The sequence below is a fragment of the Filobasidium floriforme genome (genome assembly GCF_021052385.1).
Source record: "Filobasidium floriforme strain CBS 6241 chromosome Unknown HD553scaffold_28, whole genome shotgun sequence".
Lineage (NCBI taxonomy): Eukaryota > Fungi > Basidiomycota > Tremellomycetes > Filobasidiales > Filobasidiaceae > Filobasidium > Filobasidium floriforme.
The window spans coordinates 365264-376274 of NW_025763649.1; the positions used below are offsets into that span (position 1 = coordinate 365264).

Here is an 11011-nt window from a genome sequence, read left to right on the forward strand (position 1 = left end):
AGACATCCGACCTCTATGTGTTCTTATGGAAGGAACTGAATGCCCGACATCATTGGGGCGGTGTCTGTAGGGAACGGGAGTTGCGGAGTGATTGGCGGAACGAGCTAGAGAACAAATGTATGAACGATAACAAGAAGAAGGTAATACGGTATGCCCACGATGAGCATCGTCGAATACCCCTAGGATATTCGGCTCGATGTCTGTCTGTTTCGTGAGCGGCAGGACAGCTCATCCTAGCCGTGTCAGTCGATTCGGCAGTAGACGCGAGAAAGCGACTCGACAACCTCGATGTCAATAAATAGCCAGCATACTTCGAGTGATCTCCCGGTCCATAATATCAGGCAGTCGAACAGCTCGATTGTGATCGAGTAGAACGTCTCGATTCCATCGAAACCCTCCTGAACACCGTCGCGCTTGCTCTCTTAATCGCCGAAGTCGCGCTTCTGCAAGGCGCAACCCCTCGCGCGCGAGTGAGCATCAATCCCCTCTCGGTGAACTTCGAGTCCGAGGTCTCGATTGAGCCTCACCCCGCAATTGTCCGTGGACTCTGCGCAGGCTCGTGTTCGCAAACCCTCCTGTTGATGTCCCGAAAGAGGTCGACAACCTTGGTGTTAGCGTGAAGGCTGATCTCGTTCTGGCTGTTATCCACCACCCTCGACAACCCACCCAAAAAAGATAGGACGGTAGAGATCATTCAAGATGTGCGTATCGTTGTGCAGGATCAGGAGCGGATCGTCAAACGCAGGGGAAACGGCTGGTAGTAGCGGGTCAAAGGTTCGGAAGGGCACATGGATCAGGATCAGCACCGACAATCGATGGATGCTACGGCAGCTAGGCCATATAGGATATGGCGATACTGGCTATCCGGATCGCGTGAAGGAGCTGGGAGACTGAATTACTGAAAGATGGAACGAGAAAGACGCATGAACAATTGCGCGAGGAGGTTGGGGGAAACTCGACGGGGTTGGAGTTGCAAAGCCAGCTCGGTTGAAGTATCTCCCCCAATCTCCCGTTGCTCGTATCGTTTGGATATGCATTGCCGACAAGGGACCCGGGAAGCGGTATACGCAACATCCGTCATTTCCTACACGCTAGATTCCGATGCTTCAGCGCATATCAAACGTTGCGCGAACTATCACCTACGACTCAACCAAAATCGAACCTTGACCACGCTACTACCGACGCCACCCCTGCGTTCCAGTGATCCGCTCTTCTGGCCTCAAGATGAGCTGCAACCGAATCTGATCGATTGTTCAACTTTTATCTTCAACAGGGGTGCCTACAAGTACATTGCCGAGTTGTACCACAAGAAGCAGAGCGACGTCATGTTGTTCTTGCAACGTGTCCGGTACGTTGTCTATTAGGTCCAACAAGGTATACGCGGACTCTTCGGCTGACCCAACCCGGTCCTTCGTCGCATCACAGATGCTGGGAGTACAGGCAGCTGCCTGTTATCCACAGGGCTTCTAGGCCCTCGAGGCCCGACAAGGCCAGGAGGTTGGGATACAAGGCCAAGCAGGGATTCGTCATCTACCGAATCAGGGTCAGGAGGGGAAACAGGAAGAGGCCCGCTCCCAAGGGTGAGTCACGATTTCGGTGATATGGCGTTCCGAAGTCCGGCTGCTCACGGGATTCTGATGATCGATCGCAGGTGCTACCTACGGTAAGCCCGTTAGGCAGGGTATCAACCACCTCAAGTTCCAGCGAGGTCTCCAGGCCACCGCCGAGGAGCGAGTCGGTCGACGATGCGCCAACTTGAGGGTCTTGAACTCTTACTGGATCAACCAGGACGGAGTCTACAAGTACTACGAGGTCATCCTCGTCGAGTGAGTTCTGCGTGGACTGTCGACTTGAAATCGAGGTCGAAGTGCTAAGTCATTCTACTTGTGTCTATAGCCCCCAGCACAAGGCCATCCGACGAGATGCCCGAATCAACTGGATCGCCAACCCCGTTCACAAGCACAGGGAGGCTCGTGGTCTCACCGCCGAGGGAAAGAGGAACAGGGGTCTCGGAAAGGGCCACAAGCACAACCACAACTACGCCACCTGGAAGAGGCACAACACCCTCTCCCTCCGACGATACCGATAAACGTATCGCACGGTCTGGCTCTGTCGATGGGTTTCTGGAACCGTCTCTCGCTGGCTGTCACGAGGATCACCGGGAGGGCAGACGGGAAAGGAGGTCGATACGATGGGGTTGGTGTGGGATCGGGTTGGATTGGTTGTCTACTTTACGCCTAGTCCATCATGTCGGGATTCGAACGATGAATCGATTCTGGCTCTAGCATTTGCGGTCTTGCGTTACATGTCGTGGTGCAGTGATGGTTGCGGGCTGCATTTTAAGCAGTGAATGATACTTTGGACTGGGAAGTGATCGACGCATTTGCTTCCGATCACGTCACCCTGCGAACCTCCACATCATCGTTGATGGTCATTAGCTGCTCGCTGCTCGCTGCTCGTGACCCTTTCAAGTCGATTGTACCTATTTATCATCGATCACCCTTCGCCATAGGTCAATAAAGCTAGAATCAAATTGGACTCTTCGTGACAGTGTCGGATCTAGCCATTTCTTTGACTTTCTGGGATCATGGCGGCGATACAGCCGGGAGCTGCAGCTGCCGGAGGCGTTCGCGGGAATGCCAATATTCCCGGTCTGCAACAGTGGATCATGGAGATTCCTCCTGTCACCCGAGCTTGGATCATCGGTAGCGTGGCTATCAGTATGGCGGTAGTGAGTTCGGGTCATAGGAGTTTCGTAGACGAAAGTTGCATGGTGGAGGCTGATCAGATGAGGTGCTTGAGTGAATGTAGCAATGTAAATACGTCGCACCGCTGCAGCTCTACTTTTCGTACAAGTCGGCTTTCCAGAACCATCAAGTGGGTGTTTACATACGCTATTTTCCCGCTACTCTTCGACTGAATACTTGATGGAATCGCTGGTCTTAACAGCCCTGGCGACTGGTGACGGCTTTCCTATACTTCGGACCGGTCACCCTGGATCTAGCCTTTCATCTGTTCTTTATGTGAGCTCACAGCTGGTTTCTCCTGGTCTCGCGGCTTTATTGACCATTTTGGTATAACAGCATGAGGTATTCGAGACTATTAGAGGAAAACAACTTTGCCGGCAAAAAAGCGGATTACCTTTGTCTGCTGATCTTTAACGCTAGCATCCTGCTCGTAAGTCAAGTTAGGTCCGGCTTTCGGCACTGACTGGCTAACCCTCGTTTTGGAGACTAGGTGATATCTCCACTTTTGACATTACCGTTCTTGTCGGCTTCATTAGCCTTTTCTTTGGTATACATCTGGTCGAGGAGGAATCCGTCGCAGAGGCTGAATATCTTGGGGTTGGTCAAGTGAGTCTTTTGGGTACGGACGAGTCCCTTTGTGGTCTGGAGGGTTTCTTACGACCAAATGTGTCTACGTAGTATCACCGCCCCGCACCTTCCTTACTTCTTGATGGGATTCTCGTACTTTATGTACGGAGGTTGGGACGCGTGCATGGGGGATGCGGTAAGTAATCGCCATCAGCTTACCTTCATCGCGCGCTGACACTTACATGAGCATACATCGAATCCAAAGGTTGGGGCAGTCGCAGGTCACATATATTACTTTCTGATGGATGTTTGGCCTCGCGAAATGTGGTACCCGGGCGCGAGCAAGGTGGAAAAGGGAAACGTTGAGGGTCCGATCAAGGCACCGCGGTGGATGTAAGTCTGAAGTTCAGAACGGTGGGAATATATCTATTGCTCACGTTTTGCGCGAACTAGGAAACGTCTGATGGGCGAGTTGAGAGAGCAGGAGGCGGGAAGATGACGAAGACGATGACAACGACATTTACTGTATCACTCGAACGATATATAGGGCTTTAAGCATTTTGCATCGCATTGAGATCGCTTGGGTACTTGAAGAGCGGTGCGCGATGCTGAGCCTTCGAGGTGGCTCCAAACAACAACATCTCTCTTCTCCTATCGTTTTCCCGAAATGCTTGATCTCGTAATGATGAGCACGATCCTACCTACGGTGATGCAACAAGTCCCATTGAATCGAGGTCACGTGATTGGTCGCGATCGCCTCGTAATCAGGGCTACCCCTGTAAAGGTAACGATAAAACATCTTCAACAATAATACAACTGTCTTGCCATTGGATTCGTCAGTACGTAGTACATCCCCCACGAGCGGTCACCCGACAGGATCAACCTTGGGCTCGATTCAAAATGGCACCCTTACTCTCCGAAGAAGAGCTCGCTTTGGGCGACCCGTATGAGGTTCTGGGCGTTCCCGTAGACGCAACCGAAAAGCAGATCAGGTCGGCTTATCGTAGTCTCAGTTTGAGATGTCATCCGGATAGGGTCAGTCATGAGTTGGTGCGAGAGAAGCTCGGAGAGATTTTGATAGCTTAGCTGATCTCCTGAATCTGACGTCGTTCCTGGTCGAGCAGTTTCCTAACGATGAGAAAGCAGGCGAGTCTCTAGCCTGCAAATATCGTTTTGGGGGGACTAGCGAGCTGACCTGTCCGAATCCACCTCGTCGGTCTTGCAGCGAAACAATTCTTCTCCATCTCCCTCGCTGTGAATCTTTTGACGGACCCCTCCAAGAGGTCGTTTCTGAACGGCCGGATAGAGGAGGAAAAGCGGAAGAAGGAAAAGACGGCTGGGATGGAGAAGAAACGACGGACGATGGTGGAGGTAAGTCATAATCGTCTGCGGATCTTGATCTGTTGTGCCACGGCTGATTGATTATGTCGACAATCTAGGCTTTGCAAGCCCGCGAAGAAGAAGCAAAACGAGCTAAACTAGATCTCGCTCGAGCTCACGCCGACGCTTCGGCTGAACAATCGGTTCAAGAGATCGGACGAAAGATGCGTGAAGACGCCGCTAGGGCCGCCGAGGCGGCGAGATTACAGGCTGTGGAGGAAGAAAAACAGCGGATACGAGAGCTCGAACGGGCGACTGGATCTATGAACGGAGGGAACAACAAGGGCGCTGTGGTCATGCCCGAGAACTCGCTCGAGTTGACCCTGATGATGCAATTCCCCCTGGCCGATTCTACCGGATTGACAAGCACCACCGACTCGCTCCGGTCAGCCTTGTCGGCGAGGTATGGTCCGTTGGAGAACATCGACCTCTTGCCGCAAGCCGGACCTTCCGAAGCTAAACCGAAAAAGAGCAAAAAGGCCAAAGGGCCTCGATACGCCGTCGAGTTCAGGAGGACGAATATGGACGGATGTTGGGCTTGCTGGAAGGATCATCTGGAGGTCGAGGGAGCGGAAAAGTCGAGGCCATTGGTTCCCGGCACCAAAGTCAAGTTTGCCGGGAAAAAGGACGGCGAGGCGCCAGCCTGGGTCGACAGTTTGGGATCAACCGGCAAGAAGCCTGCAGCAAGTGATACTAAACCGCCAACAGCCGCACCACCCAAGATATCCAGCACGTTCACCTCCTCCTTCCCATCGACTACCACCTCGTCCTTCCCTAGCGTCCCGTCCTCTTTCCCAACACCTGAATCGAAACGAAAACAACAAGAAGAGCAACGAGAACGTCGTGCAGCAGACGATTTTGAGAGCGGGATCTTGTTCCGGATGCGTCAACAGGAGAGGGAGAAGCTGGAAAGGCAAATCAGGGAACAGGAAGAGGCCGAGGAGACGGCAGCTGCGTAGCGCATTGCGAAATCGGGGAATGATCATGTTCATTTCGTTGGCGACGATATCGGTCGCTTTTGTACGTCTGTTCCGTTCATATTGTTACAACCCACATCTATAATATCCCGCATTTCGCTTTCCGCCGTTCAGGGATGACGCTTTTTGCTAGCGCATCCGACGTGCGTCAAGGCGAACCCGAAAGCATCGTCCCGCAAGTTCAAGAAATCCCGGGCGCTCTTGGCCAACCTCCCGCCCCTAGCACTGCTCGTTACGCTGCTCGTCCTCGGCACATTTACCAGATGGACGTCTCCCTCTTTCCTTTCTACATCCATATTGCCGTCCATATCCATATTCTTGTCCGTGTCCACCTTCATCGTCATCCCCTCCTCCGCTTCAATAGAGCCTTGCTCTTCAACGACGTCCAGGTTGAACCCGCTAGGCGGACTAGCCCCCTTGCTGGCCGAATGCCAGGGCGTAGGAGCCATACTCTCAGGCGAAGAGAGGGCTAGCAAGATGTTGGCTGCTTCTTGTTCGTCGACTTGGGTAGACGGACGACCGGTAGCTGCGTGGTGAGCGTGGTCAGGCAGGACGTTGGCGTTGATATCGTTGTCGCCCTCGTCCTCCGCCGAAGACCCCCTATCGAGTGCGAGTGGGAGAGAGAGGGGATCCAGCTCGAACAACCCGGTGAGGGATTGTCTTTGGATCATCGGGGTCAATAATGGGCTGGGTTCGGGTAGGAAAATATGCCCAGTATGCGAGGGAGGGGACCTTCGGTTTGGGTTGTCGTTGGATTTCGATCGTGACAATGAAGACGAGTAGGAGGAAGAAGTGCCGATGATGAATGGAGAGAGGGGGGACATCTCCGTCGAAGTGGAGAGGAAGAGGTCTTTTTTGTTGCGATCGGTAGTGGACGACGTGGAGAGGGTGGCAGAGGCGGGAAATGGGTAGCGGGAGGTGCTCGATTGGAACTGGTTCTGATTGTATTGGAAAGTTTGCTGGTGGTGTCCGAGAGCGAGGGAAGAGATCGGGGTGGGTTGATCACCATCACCTCTAGCCGCGTCCACGATCATCCGATCGTCGTGTATAGTATCTATTAAGAAAACAAAATATCACACTGATATCAGTATCTGTCAAGCAGCTATACTCGCTTTCGCTCTTGCGCAGGATACCTCTCGGCGGCACATACCCATTCGCACCGCAATCCCATCAACCATCCCCAGCCCCAATCCACTATCGCTTCCCGGACTAGGTAACCCTTCTTCAAGGACGGTCGCTTCCGAGTCGGTCCTGCTCGGCGTGGGCGAGTTGAATGTACTCAGCGAAAGGGGTTTGGGTTGTCGTTTAGGGGAAGAGGGGTTCAGGATCCGGGATAAGGGGAGGTGAAAGGAGACCGGGGTGTGATGGGTTCGGGTATGAGTAGGGTTGTGGTTATGATCGTGGGTGTGGCTTTGGGTGTTGATGATGTTGGGAGGAATAGGCGAGGTGGTAGTTATGTTCGATCGGGTTGAGATAGGAAGAGGCAGCGCGGCAGCCCGTAGTTCCGTTTTTGTTTCGTCGTTCTTGGGTAGAAACCGACCGACGAGTGGTTCTTCATCGGACGACTCGGAAGTTTCCTCATTAAGCTTCTCTTCCTTCAGGATTTGTCGGGTAGAGTGGCCATTCGTCTTGGACATCGCTTGGCGGGATCTACCGGACACAACCACCGGGTTGGAACTAGAAGAAGTCGTCGTAGTGGTCGGGCTAGAGGCCAAACGTTTACGTTTCCTCCCCGGTTTCGCTTCTTCCACTTGGTGTGAGGTCTTTCGTGAGGTCTGGGATTCCAAGAAGTCTAGCCTGTTCATCAGAGCCCTCATATGCTCCACCGTCTTCTCCAATACCTGCAAAGCGCAACTAGCGGTCAGATCCGTATCTCGTCTGAATCTCATCGCCTGCGAGTTCGCTGCCACTCACCTCCAGCTTGAATTCTCCCTTCATCCCCTCCCCACCCCCTCCCAGTCCAGGTACCATCCCCCTCAACTCTGAAAAGGCGTGGTTGATCTTTTCGCGCCGACGTCGTTCGATCAAGGAGTGATTGGCCTTGCGTAGTGCTTCGCGGGACAAGGGTTTGGACGAGCCGTTGCCGCTCGAGTGCGCCGAGGAGCGTTTGCGGTCCATGTTTACAGGGTGATGTGGATTTGACCTGGGTACTTTGAAGGGTTCAAGGTTGAGGAGATGACATTAATTGATCAGCCCACTAAATGCATGATATTATCCTGAACGAACAATTCGAGCTCGTGCTCTACTTGAATTGCCTTGCTCGTGCGACACGAACGTTCGTCGATCAGAAACGCCAACCATTCATATTTGCTTCCGATCAGCCGCGCCCCCGTGTTCGGCATCGCTCCCTCTTCCGCTCCTGCAACCCCTACTCGGTCTTCGGCTCGGAAGTAATTTTAGCGCTCAAACACGATGGGAGGTCGGACGACCAACGTTTCATGCGCGATCACCTCGTCCAGCGTCCAGATTTTGTTCGTCCAGTCGAGGTCGTGTGAGTTGCAAGGAAAAGCATGCCGCGGTCGGAATAGGTCGAACGTTGACATGGCCAGTATCGATGGTAGTAGATGGGTGGCCTAGTCAATTAATCATGCCGTCAATCACAGGCGGTAACATTGCTGAACTCCAGCCTGCTTCGAGCTGCAGACTGAATCCCAAAGCTATCGCGCAGTTATCGCGCACACAACGATCGCGACTGTGTGATTCCTGCTCAGCCAATCCCTTCGTCTCGACAATACTTCCCGAGTCTGGTTTACGGCAAGTCTCGTCAAAGTCGCTTCGGGTCGGTCCTCTCGGACGCAACCTGCTGAAAATCTTCCAGTCGTCTTCAAGCTTGAGGGCCCGATCGTCAGTTCTAGCTAGCTAAAAGATAGATGGTTGCGGAAGCGAATTTGCAATGGTATAGCCCATCGGACCAGCCATCTCATAAAATCTGCCGGAATTCACCGAAATCCCCGACAATCTGGGGTGATCTCGAGTTCTATCCTGCTACTATGCCGTAAAACTATCTGCAACAATCTGTGCTAGCAAACATTCTAGCCCCTATCGAGCCGCTTTTTTGACGCACGTGGCGGAGAGCGGTCGACGGTCGACTGCAGACTGCCGAATTCTGCAGAATTTGGCACCGACCTGATCAACTCCAGATACTATGTTGTACTACTGTCTATGATCGCTATGCCGAATTTGAATCGTTGAGCGGATCATCAACCATGTCTGAATACCATCACCATCCCCATCAGCAGCAGCAGCAGCAACAGCAACAACATGTGCAACGGGATTGGAGTCAGCACGAGAGGGAGTACTACGCCTCTCTGTCTGATCTGAGGACGTTTCAGCAACCTCTCCCTCATCCGAATCATCACCACGGCCAGTATCCGTACCCTTCACCAATCGGCGAAGGTCCTCGAGGTTACCTCGCAGGCCCTGCAGGCACCTTGGTGGCTCCAAGCACCCAAGGACACCCGCAGACTGCCGAATTCGGCGGAACTCGGGACATGAGTCCATTGGACTCTCCCCTCTTGACTTCGATCAACGCTTTACCTAGCCTGCCCGCCGCTCCTGCTATCCCTCCGGCCCAGGCTGCAACTCCTACCTCTGCTCCTGGCAACCCTCCTGCCAACCAGAACGTTCGCTGGTATGAGTGGATGGAGGATCTCCTTGCCGACCTCCTTGTTGCGGAGGTGAAGGTCACACGCAACAAGGTCACCATGGGCATGCCCGTATTCTCCAAGATTGCCAACCTGATCAATGAAGCGATGGACGCTCGAACCGACCCCACGCCCAATGGGAGATTGGATGGTATCAAAGTTAAGAACAAGACAGGAATCTTGACGGCAGAATTCTACAAGCCTCTCGAGCGGATGAGGAAGAGGTCGGGCTGGGGTTGGGATCACCAGCTGCATCGTCCCCTTGTTGATGACGAGGCGTTCGAAGACTACGTCAAGCACTGGGTGAGCTGAAGATCGCAGCCGAATTCTGCAGAATTCGGCAACACAAGCTGATCCCGTTCAAACATCGTCACACAGGTCGGGACCCCAACCGTGTCTCAAATCAGACGTCTGCGAGACAATGGATGGCGGCTCTACCCCAAGTGGAAGATCATCCGTGAAGGTCATGGAGCTACGGGTGATTTTGCCTTCCAGGGTGGAGCTCCGATCCCTTCCCAACCCGAACCTCCTGCCGGAGAGGCGGAAGAGTCGGCCAGCGAAGGTGAAGCAAACAGTCAGCCGCAGGGTACTCCCCAACGTCCCCACAGCAGCAAGAGCCGGGGCAGGGGTGGATCGTCTTCCGCTGGATCAATTGCTTCGATGAGCAATCGCCGACGCGATGAGGATCAGCCCGACTTTGCTTCCCTTGGCAAGACGTTTGTTGAACAGCTGGCATCAGTCACTCAGCAAGCAACTTCGCAGATCTTGACTCGTGGTTCCGCTTTGCTCAAGGAGGATATCGCAGCCATGGAAATCAGCGTGGTCGACGCTCGGAAACTTCGCCTCCGTCTCGCCAAAGACCGTACGCTGGCCGAGTCTTATGCCCATCAATCCGAAGAAGACCGCCGGGAGTTGCTACAAGCAGTCTTGGAAGATCTACAGGGCTGAGTTTTTGTGTTTGTAGTTAATCACAGTGCTCCCGAATTCTGCCGAATTCGGTGTATCAATGAAACGTCTGTCAAATGAGAGCTAGGAGCTAGACACTTGCGAATGTGCTCACCTACGAATTCTGCCCAATTCGGCAGCCCTCTTGCACTCATTCCGGTTGGGTGGCAGGAATGACCTCCCATCGAGCGAAGTTGTCATCCGCAATCTTTTCTCGCAGTGCAACCATAGGATCACTGCGAGCATCTGGATCGTTCCTTTCCCTCCGGGCAACGGGTTCGTCTGGATCCAACCCTACCCCAGAGAGAAGATCCTGATCGTCTGGTACTGGCTCGCAGTCGTCTTTGTTGTCAGACATGAAGTTCTGCAGTGCGCAAAGTGCATAGATGACTTGCACTTGCTTAGCCGGGGCATAGTACGTTCCGGCTCGCAATGCCTTGAACCTCGCTTTCATGATACCCCAAACCTGTTCAATGGGCATGCGGAGACTGGAATGTTGGTGATTGTACACCTCCTCCCTAGTCGCTGGCTGTCGTCTGGATCGCTTCCATGCGGCAAGGTGGTATGCTGTCCCATTGTAGGGCGTGAGTACCTGGCATCGAAGAGTGAATCCTGCATCTCCGAGTAGATAATACCCTTGCGGAATTGGAATGTCTTCGTGGCGAAGACAATCGTACCAGATGCTGATATCCGGCTCAGGACCTTCCCAGCCAGCGTTCACGTAACAAAGCCGACGATCTAAATCGCATAT

At 53.4% G+C, this 11011-nt stretch overlaps 5 protein-coding genes across 5 annotated transcripts; 4 read left to right on the forward strand and 1 right to left on the reverse strand.

Moving 5' to 3' along the window:
- Nucleotides 1-561: 561 nt before the first annotated feature.
- Nucleotides 562-2471, forward strand: HD553DRAFT_319882 (ribosomal protein L15e). Its single transcript, XM_046181083.1, has 5 exons — nucleotides 562-701; nucleotides 1274-1348; nucleotides 1426-1580; nucleotides 1652-1826; nucleotides 1897-2471. Coding segments are annotated over exons 1-5 (600 nt in total). The 5' UTR covers nucleotides 562-699; the 3' UTR covers nucleotides 2090-2471.
- A 116-nt stretch (nucleotides 2472-2587) lies between these two features.
- On the forward strand, nucleotides 2588-3711 carry HD553DRAFT_278019 (Der1-like family-domain-containing protein; the record flags this gene model as incomplete). Its single annotated transcript, XM_046178023.1, has 7 exons — nucleotides 2588-2731; nucleotides 2812-2877; nucleotides 2950-3023; nucleotides 3084-3177; nucleotides 3238-3353; nucleotides 3426-3510; nucleotides 3580-3711. The coding sequence occupies 7 exons, from the start codon at nucleotides 2588-2590 to the stop codon at nucleotides 3709-3711; spliced, it is 711 nt and encodes a 236-aa protein (XP_046032881.1).
- A 343-nt stretch (nucleotides 3712-4054) lies between these two features.
- HD553DRAFT_148268 (DnaJ domain-containing protein) lies at nucleotides 4055-5717 on the forward strand. Its single transcript, XM_046176721.1, has 4 exons — nucleotides 4055-4349; nucleotides 4439-4460; nucleotides 4540-4685; nucleotides 4754-5717. Exons 1-4 carry the CDS (start codon nucleotides 4215-4217, stop codon nucleotides 5651-5653), a joined length of 1203 nt encoding a protein of 400 aa, XP_046032882.1. The 5' UTR covers nucleotides 4055-4214; the 3' UTR covers nucleotides 5654-5717.
- Nucleotides 5718-5781: 64 nt separating this feature from the next.
- HD553DRAFT_353127 (uncharacterized protein) lies at nucleotides 5782-7789 on the reverse strand (the record flags this gene model as incomplete). Its single annotated transcript, XM_046183747.1, has 3 exons — nucleotides 5782-6725; nucleotides 6822-7512; nucleotides 7586-7789. The coding sequence occupies 3 exons, from the start codon at nucleotides 7787-7789 to the stop codon at nucleotides 5782-5784; spliced, it is 1839 nt and encodes a 612-aa protein (XP_046032883.1).
- A 1088-nt stretch (nucleotides 7790-8877) lies between these two features.
- Nucleotides 8878-10263, forward strand: HD553DRAFT_346236 (uncharacterized protein; the record flags this gene model as incomplete). The annotated part of the gene is made up of 2 exons (XM_046183179.1): nucleotides 8878-9618; nucleotides 9694-10263. 2 exons carry the CDS (start codon nucleotides 8878-8880, stop codon nucleotides 10261-10263), a joined length of 1311 nt encoding a protein of 436 aa, XP_046032884.1.
- Nucleotides 10264-11011: the final 748 nt, after the last annotated feature.

What these genes read in the sequence shown, in the direction of transcription:
- HD553DRAFT_319882 (XM_046181083.1), top strand. An exon ending in TTGTTCTTGCAACGTGTCCG is followed by an intron (nt 1,349 to 1,425) that starts GTACGTTGTCTA and finishes GTCGCATCACAG; the next exon opens with ATGCTGGGAGTACAGGCAGC. An exon ending in GAAGAGGCCCGCTCCCAAGG is followed by an intron (nt 1,581 to 1,651) that starts GTGAGTCACGAT and finishes GATCGATCGCAG; the next exon opens with GTGCTACCTACGGTAAGCCC.
- HD553DRAFT_148268 (XM_046176721.1), top strand. Translation starts at nt 4,215, where the DNA reads ATGGCACCCTTACTCTCCGAAGAAGAGCTCGCTTTGGGCGACCCGTAT. An exon ending in TGAGATGTCATCCGGATAGG is followed by an intron (nt 4,350 to 4,438) that starts GTCAGTCATGAG and finishes CTGGTCGAGCAG; the next exon opens with TTTCCTAACGATGAGAAAGC. An exon ending in TCCTAACGATGAGAAAGCAG is followed by an intron (nt 4,461 to 4,539) that starts GCGAGTCTCTAG and finishes TCGGTCTTGCAG; the next exon opens with CGAAACAATTCTTCTCCATC.